This window comes from Pezoporus flaviventris, unplaced genomic scaffold, assembly GCF_033815535.1.
Source record: "Pezoporus flaviventris isolate CSIRO_AGI_PZ_B2104156 unplaced genomic scaffold, CSIRO_AGI_Pfla_v1 ptg000005l, whole genome shotgun sequence".
NCBI classification, from domain to species: Eukaryota; Metazoa; Chordata; class Aves; order Psittaciformes; family Psittacidae; genus Pezoporus; species Pezoporus flaviventris.
The window spans coordinates 6931659-6940564 of NW_026892553.1; the positions used below are offsets into that span (position 1 = coordinate 6931659).

The following is an 8906-nucleotide window of genomic DNA, read 5'->3' on the forward strand; positions in this document are numbered from 1 at the left end:
TCATTCAAAGAGTTTTGGAACAGGACAAGAAAACAAACACGGGGGGTGAACAGAGCAACCTAGAAAGATAGTGTCTTTTAAGCACAAAGCGCATAGCATGTCTGGTTAAGGAAACCACCTCCCTAAAACCCATGTCTGGGAGTCCAACACAATCCATCCCCATGCCATTGCTCTTATCTACCCTTAGGTCACCTGTGCCCTGAGACCTGCCTCTCTACTCCCATTGAAGCACTGCAAGAGATTGAAAGCTGATATAGGGCTACAGTTACTCAGCTCCACAGCAGGGCCAACGCTGCATGTCATAACCATGGATAAGCCTCTGTACTTTCCTTCGTTGGGCTGTGCTGGAGTCATCAGGAATTGTCCCATAAACTGCTCTTATGGTGGATTACACCAGCAGGCAGCAATGATTTTCCCTTATCACTCACAAAGCACAGCTGCTCACAGTGCTTGGGAAGAGGAGCTAAGAGGCTCCACAAGAGAGCAAGAAGCATGAATTAGAGAGGGGAAGGGACTTTCAAACGCTTTGGCAAGGCCATATTACCAAGAACAGGTCTTTTTTCCCCATCACTTTTGCACTGTGTGAAGCTGTGTTGGTGTTTCCCAGTGACAAGCAACTCCTCATCCTTCCACACTGGGGAGCACTGGGAACATGAAAGGAGGAGATCTGTGTCTATTCCATGCGATTCAGAGGTCAGCACAAGTTAGCAGCACTGGTCAGCAAGCACAAGAAAATTTTATGCTGGAAAATCCTAAACTGTTTTGCAGAAATGAGTTCTTTTTAGTGATATTTTCATGAAAGAAATCAAAAGTGCCCTTTGTCATATGATTTAGTTTCAGGTAGTCCTGTGAGGAGCAGGCGGTTGGACTTGGTGATCCTTATGGGCCATTCAGACTTGAGATATTCTATGAGTCTGTGATTTCTAGCTTCGGGACTCCTCACCAAAGGCTAAGTTTGCTGCACTGAGCTGGTGGCAGATGAGCTTGTGCATTAGGGCTTATTTCTTTCTTGTGCTTACCTTCACCTGGGAGCATGACCTCTTCATCCAGCTGCTCCAGCACAGTAGGGCTCAGCAAGCGTACATTTAGGTCTAAATGGGGTCACACTACAGAGAGCAGTGTAATACCCTGTTCTGATGTTCACATCGTGCTTCCTGCACAGAAATGGGACTGCCATGTGCATTTAGAGAGCACCCTCTTCTGGGGGCAGCAGTGAAGGCTGCTCTCAATTGCAGATCTGTCTCCTGTGAAGCATCTGCTGAAAAATGGGTGTATACCAGCAGAGCTGGTTAAACACAGCAATAAGTACTGCAACATTCTGAACACCTCCTAACTGCAGCCAGCAAGATGTAACTATTCCAGCAGCTTTAACTTGGATTCTTAAAATAGGGTCATGGCCTATGATTCTATCGTGGACCTTTCCTGTACTGGGGAAAATTTGAGGACAGACCTGGTAAATCTCTGTTAAGCTGTTGCAACTAATATGAATTTTCAATAATACTATATACATCCACAGAAAACATAGCATCACTTTAATATAATGAAGAAAAACTCCCATGCACCAGCATTCATGGCTTTACCCTGTTTGCCCCCTGCATTGTCTACATACCCAAGGTGGGTGCAGGAGAACACCTAGACCTGTCTTCTACTGCCAGGCTGTCTCCAGCTTCTCATGTGCCTTGTGCCTGAAATGTTTGCAGCATTTTTTCTTGCTCTTTAGACAAAACCTAAATTCATTGTAGCTGCATTGGAATAGAGGGAAGTTACCTTCTGGTATTTCAATAAAAGTAAAACATCCTTAAAATGCTATCCTGAACAGAAAAACCCTAGTGACAGACAAAACTTAATCAAAATTGCAGTTAAAATACAACCTTAATGAAATTTCAATACAGAAATGTTATTGGATACAGCAATTTTTACTTACTAAACAAAATAACCTTAGCACATCATCCTGCTATAGAAACAGTGGGATGTGGTTTGTTCTCATACCTCAACAATGTTTGTTATTTCAAAACCAAACAAAGGTAACAAGTAAGACTATCCAGTTAAAAGATAAATATTCCTTATATCTATGCTTTAAGAAAGTAAATGACATTAGATCTGTATTGAGTAGTGTAGATTCCATTCTTCCTTTTGAAGAGCAAAAACCATAGGTATTTTGGGTAATAGTCACATTTTTACGTAAAAACCCAGAATTGTTGGAATGTGTTGATCCAATGGAAGTGTCCAATGAAATTTTAATCTCACTGAGGCCAAGGAAAGCTTGCCATTGACTTCAGCAGAGCCAGGAAGGATTTGCTGTCAGAGGGCTCCCTTGATGCTACTCGAATGCCACAGCAATTCCTGTGAGCCCACAGAGCAGGTTATCAAACAGTGCTGGCTCTAAGGACCACAGAGCAGCCTGCAGCCTTCCTTCCACCCATGTGTGAGCGCAGGCAGGTCAGGTGTACTGGCTTGGCTTGGTAAAGTGAGGAAATAGAACACTGCTAAAAAATACAACTTGGAAGTGCTTCCTCCTCGCTGTCAGAGCAGGGCTGTGCTCAGATCTTCTTTCCCAGCATGCAGAATGAGACTATGGTCTGTCGATGGAGGACACAGCTAGTACCACGGGTTGTATGGCAGCTGAGAGAATATGCTGTGGCCCCAGGTCATGGAACTGGGCTATGTGGTGCACATTCAGGCTATGGAATCATACAATGCTGCTATAATGTAGCAGCAGGGAGGGTGGAACTACATGATCTTAAGGTCCATTCCAACCCTAACTGTTATAATTCTATGATCACAGGTGTGTCCCTGAACAGCTAGATGAGAGAGAGAAACTGTGACATGTAAGAGCACGGCATGAGGTACAATGTGGGAAAGACTTATGGGATTTGACAGGTCTGATCAGTTGTGTACCAAGCACTCCAATGTTAGGCCTCTCCAATAGTTTGAGATATGCTAAGGCAGCAAGTAAATGCAGTATGAACTATTGTCACTCCATTGTCCACCAAAGGGAATAAACCATGCTGAAGGTTTACTGCTAAAGGCAAAAGGGGAACAGAGCTTCTGAAGTGTTAAAGTTTCTTGTTTCTTTTCAGCTTCTGTTTGAAGATAGCAATGTCATAATAAGTTTTAAACTTCACCAGGAAAATGGGTATTGGGATGATAATAGTTAACATGCCAAATACTGCTGCCAAGGCTGCCGTCACTTGGCCAGCTGTGGTGAGAGGGATAATATCTCCATAGCCAACTGTAGTGAGTGTGATCAAAGCCCACCAGAAGCAAACAAGAATGTCAGTGAAGTGCAGCTCCCCCGTGTAGGAGGGATGGCTACCCAGCAACTCCCCATAGAAAAAGAGAGAGCCAAAGAAGAGGGTCTCAAACGCCAAAATCATCAGCAGGATGCAAATCTCTCTGAGGATAGACTTGAGGGTGTAGCACAGAACCCTGAGGATCAGTGGCGTTTCTATCAGCTTGGATATCTTCAGGAGTTTGAGGAGATAGATAACTCGAACGAAGCCCAACCAAAGCCCTAGGCTTGGCACTCTCTGAATCTGCCCAGCCACGAAGAGTTCAATGTAAACTGGGAAGAGGGAGAGGAAGTCAACCACATTGAGGGGATTTTGGAAGAACAACTTCTTGTCTGGGCAGAAACAAAATCGCACAGAGAACTCAAAAGTAAACCAGAGGACACAGAAAAGCTCCAGATGAAGCAAGTAGGCAGCCTGGTGGTAATAGGGTTCATGGTCATTGTGGGAGACCTCAGAATAGCCAACTGAGGTGAAGTTAGCAGTAAAGAACTCAAACTGTGCCTTGGTCTCCTCACAGAATACGATGACAATTCCAACGATGAACAGCAGAGAAACAAAAGCCAAGCACTGCAGAGGGAGGAAAGGGCACACATGCAGTTAGGTCAACAAAGTATCCTATAACCTCACTGCCCCACCACAACCCCAGGATCACTTCCACAGGCACTGTACAATCCCAGACTCATCTTTCTCAAATCACCACGGTTTTGCTCACAGGGAGTGCATTTTCTCCCTCCAGATTGGAAAAATAGTAGAGAAGACTGAAGCCAAAGAAAAAAACCACCTGAACTCATATATCAGAGTTTGTAAGGAAGGGAAATACCCAACACCTGGAGTAATGCAGACAGACTCACACTGGGGGTCTCTGCAGCACAAAATGTTGGCTCCAGAAACACCAGCAGCACAGAAAACACCCTCTGCAGTCTCTGACTTGCGTTTGTTGCTCTACATGCCTGACATTTTAAAGAGGCACTGGGCATGCATTTTGTACAGAGAGCAGGGAGGAGGAGAGAAGAAGAAGGAGGTGTCTGTTAATGAGAAGAGAGAACTTTATTTTCCTTTTTCAATCTGGGACTCAAAGCATATTTATCAAAGCTGTGAACCCATTAGCATTTTTTATGGACCCATGCCGGCAATCCCAAAGGACACACACTGTGTCCATCACCACATGTAGTATTACCTTAGCACTGAAAGAGGAAAAGGGTTTTTCAAACATAGACCAAATCTTTGGCTGCCATCTGGTTCGCCAGCTCAGATCCCTTCTTTCTGTCTGGACTATGAGGCACTGGTCATCAGTCTGCTCATTTTCATCCAAAATGTTAAACTCTTCTGGCTGCACCTCTCTGTTATTCAGCTTCAGCCAGCAGCAGGATGCTAGCTGTGCCTCATTGATTTCCCAGAAAGCCAGCTCTTCTTCCAAGACTGACCTACAGGTGTCAATAGGACAGTGGAAATGTTTAGTCCTATAATAGTTCAACACGTAGCTGAAGATCTCAGCGCTCCTATCAAAAAAGAACTCTTTGGTGGTGGGATCATAGTCGTAGATGCTTGAGGCATGGGGTTCTGTGAGGCTGCACAGCTTTGTCCCTGGGAAGGTCTGAAGGGTGCTGCTGTATGTCTCGTATCTGACTCCCCCAATATTCAGAATGATTTTTTCCTTGGAGCCTTCCATCTGTGAGGGAGGAGGGAGGCACAAGTCCTCATAGGCTCTTGTTTATCTTCAGTCAAAAAGAGAAGAACACAAATTAAAAGAAGTAAAGCAAGCTTTGGCAGGTTTTCCAGGGTACCTCATTCCAGTGCTTTTAAAGCATATTTTGTACCTGAAACCTGCATCTCCTACAGGGAGGAAGGCACTCTGCCATTTCCCATCAAGTTCAGTGCCTCCTCCCAGACCCTGCTCCATGTCCATATCATCTGAGCTCCTTCCAGGAAAGGTATCAAACTAAATGACAGACATCTGGTTTGCACTGCTCTCCCTCCCAGCTTTTCCCCACGGGGACAGAGCGCACACTCCAGAGTCTGTTTAACCACATTTGGTTCATATACTGTAGACAATCTTGCAATAAACTCATTTGAGGTGAAGGTTTTTCCTTAAGTCATCCCTACACAAAGCCAAATAAACTTTCCCTCTTCAGGAAGCTGCTCCTTACCTGGAATCTCTATGCAGGATTCCTGGACTAGATAGAAATGCAGAACAGCATACTGCTACCTCTTTCAGGGCTTGCTGACATCTCAGAATAGCACCAGAACCTGCTGCCAAGGCCTCTGACATGGGAAAGCATGTTCATGTTGCTTATTTCCTGTAATACATCCCCTGTTTCACTCATTCAAAATCCAACATACCTGAGAGAAACTCGAGCCCTGCTTCATGAATGTTATTGTAAGAAGGGAGAGAAACCAAGGATCTCTGCAACCCAAGGAGCACAGAGGAGAGGTACAGAATAGGAGCAGCATGTTCTTATGGAAGTGTCTAGGGCTGCCTTTCACCCACAGGTATCCACTTCTGATTGTCTATACCTCTCCATTTCTCATCCTCCATTCTTACACGTTTCCATTCAGCTTTCTCTTATGCCCTGCATTTCTAGTTCTTGCCTTTCTCTTAACTGAGCAAGCCTGTGTATCTTACCTGCTTAGACTCTCTTACCCGGAAATAGCTGCTAAGTGTGCTGAGGCCATGTACACAGAAATTCCAGTTGTCCCTTCTCTCTTTTTTTGCAGGAAGTGCTGATCATGGGAGTTACAGATCACTTCTGCAACAAGTCTTCCCATGCAGGATCAGCAGGGAAACAAGCCCGGCACCAGGGGGGACTCTAGAAGTAAAAAACTTCATCCAGTACCTTATTCAACTTTATCAAAAGGCTGGAAGATGCAGCTTGGTCACACACTCACAGCACAAGAGAATTACTGCCCATCTGCTATCCTTGCCAATCCCAACATATGTGAGGCTTCTTGCAGCTTCACCCTAAAACTTCCATTGGCTTCAATCAGAGCAGGATTGGGGCTAAAAGTGTGCAGGCATTGCTTAGCAGTTTCTGCACAGGGATCCACACAGTGTGATTCCAAGCAGGTTAGATTAATTCAGCACTCAGCAAATCTGGAGTTACAATATTGGTCTCTGTTGCCTGACTGTAAAGAGCACAGTGATTTTTGAGATCCCAGCTGAACTTTCCTTCATCTGCTGAGAACGCCAGATACCTCTTGCTCAAACGTAACAATCCCCATGTGAAAAATGAGCCAAGAAGTGCCATTTCTTATTCTTACCTTGGTGCTATTGCAGCAACTCTGTAACCAGAAGAAAGGAGAAGAGACTGCGAAGAACAGAGACAAATTCAGTGAAAACAGGATGTTCGATGGCTAGTCTCCAAAGCTCAAGTCTCATAGATGCCAGAAAACAAAACCAGCCAATAGCACTGAAAAGAAGCAGAGGCCCCTCTCCCTTGTTCTCTGCCCTATCAGCACTTGCTCTCCCCACTCCAAGGAATAACACTTGAACAAGGAGGCCACAACTGCCAGGCCAGATATGCTCTGACTATGCTGTCACCCACTGCTTCACTAAGTCTCAAAGGGCCACACTGCCTGGGAAATAGGTGCAGCTCAAATGTCTTAGAACCAATTAGAGATTTAACTTTCAAGCCACAGAAAGGCAGACAGAGCATTGCTCTTGGCCATGCCTTATTCAAGTTTAAATTAAAATTAATACAGAAAACAATAGGAACAAACAAATAAAACCCCCAAAACACCAGACCCATCTTCTTGTCACACTCTCCTTTTTCCAGTTTGAAGGGCTTTTACTTCATTTCTGCATGACCCAAAGCGTAAGCTTTTGTACCCACTGATTTTTAAATGCATTTTTTGTGATTGATTACTCCAGTAAAAGGGCTGGCACATGGTTAATAATCCCAGTCAAGAAAGGCATGCTGTGTGTGAAATTTCCTCTTGGCTGACATTCCAAGGCTGGTTCTAAGTATCACCTCTGCTTACTTCAAACTCTTTGGAAAGAAAATAGGAAAAGGAATTTCCTTATTCCCAGAAAGAGCAAGACTATTCAGGAAGTCTCTGAGGGCCTCCTTTTCAGTTAAACAAATGAAAAACAGATTCATGTCTCTTCAGAGGAAGCAGTATCACAGTTCACCTGCTGGGTTGTTAATTTTAATCCACCACCTATGTAACCCTGACACACCAAAACCTCTTTTCTTTTAAAAAGTAGGTTTTCCATTTAGCCTTTTTACCTAGAAAGCAGTCCGGTTCTTCACTCCTCATTGACACTTCGCCTGCAGGTGCAAGTAACTCCACTCACCTTAACCATCCAGATTCCCAAAGTACTACAGGGACACCACAAGATAATCCTGGCCCCCTCTCAGCCAACACCACAGCAAGGCTGCAGAAACTAGAACAGCAAATTACTGCCCATCCTGTGTGGCACATTTCAGGCAACAAGCCACCTTTGCCCATTACCTCCCAATTCTCTACTGAGCAACCTTATAGCCAGATATCATAAGAGCATCAGGACAAGCATAATTGCCCTTAGGTCTGGGCTCTGAAAGCACATGAAGCATGTGAAATCTACGCTGGTTCAGTCCTTGCTCCCTTCCATCTCTGTAACAGGCACCAAACTCTTCACAACCTTCTCGCTCTCCACAGAGAATAGAAATGAAAAATTATCCTTTTCATTTAATTTCTGATCTGTCTCTGAGGGTCTGGAAGCAGGTGATCTGATCAAGTTGGATGCATCCTATCTGTTCCACAGCACTGGCAGCATTTGCCTTTTATGACCTTTGCACTGCAGTTGATTTCTGAAACCCAGAAATAATCTGGCAAGCAAAATGACACATGGTGTTCCTATGCTCTGAATAAGGCCCTTTGATTGCAGTAAACAGCTTGTCCTTTCAGAACATTTTTTAAGCAGATGAAAAGTGCAACTCCATTTCCAGAGCACAGGGCCCTGTTCCAAGTTTTCTCCCTGCCTACTATCTTCTGAGAATTCACTTTAACTGCATGAGGCGCTGCGGGAGTTTGGCAACGAATGTTAAATCTGTTCCCTCAACCTTACACTGCTTTTGAGTAATGAAACTCTTGTTTCAGTTTGGCACACGCTTAACACCCAAGAACAAGGTAGACTTTTTTTCTGGGGGAGGAGGCTGAAGCTGTATTAAACTGAGGCATCTGTCAAAGACAGTGATTTAACAGAACTCATTTAACAGAACTCATTCAGCATTTCTTTCCCATAATCTCTGGTATTCAATAGAATAAATATTTCATACAGGGCAGTTGTTCTATCATTTTTTCCCATTCCCTCATGTTCAGATGCATGTGGTCTCAACTATGCACTCATGCATACTCATGTTAGTCTAAATGATGTGTGTGTGTGTGTGTGTGTGTGTGTGTGTGTGTGTGTGTGTGTGTTAACTGCATTTGTACTAGAATATAAGACGACCTTTATCTTTCCAGAATAAATATTTCTTCAGAGAACATTCATAGAAAGCCGGTGAGGATGATTGTCCTCAGCGCTGATAACACCGATGGTTTTAGTTGCTGCTCAGTGAGGTTTACTCTGACCAAGGACTTTGTGAGCCTCATGCTCTGCCAGGGAGGAGGGGAAACTGAGAGGAAGCAGAG

At 44.3% G+C, this 8906-nt stretch overlaps 1 protein-coding gene across 9 annotated transcripts; it reads right to left on the reverse strand.

The window, feature by feature from the left end:
- Window positions 1–1830: 1830 nt before the first annotated feature.
- Window positions 1831–7667, reverse strand: LOC133265392 (potassium voltage-gated channel subfamily C member 3-like). Of its 9 annotated transcripts, none has more exons than XM_061445866.1 (4): window positions 7588–7667; window positions 6552–6598; window positions 4471–4717; window positions 1831–3860 (listed from the first exon to the last, which is right to left on the reverse strand). In XM_061445866.1, the coding sequence occupies exons 1-4, from the start codon at window positions 7594–7596 to the stop codon at window positions 3057–3059; spliced, it is 1107 nt and encodes a 368-aa protein (XP_061301850.1). In that variant the 5' UTR covers window positions 7597–7667; the 3' UTR covers window positions 1831–3056. The 9 variants fall into 9 exon arrangements, with proteins under 9 accessions (XP_061301850.1, XP_061301848.1, XP_061301849.1 ...); XM_061445864.1 differs by lacking the exon at window positions 7588–7667 and adding an exon at window positions 5441–5590 and having other exon boundaries at window positions 6552–6973; XM_061445865.1 differs by lacking the exon at window positions 7588–7667 and adding an exon at window positions 5441–5633 and having other exon boundaries at window positions 6552–6973.
- Window positions 7668–8906: the final 1239 nt, after the last annotated feature.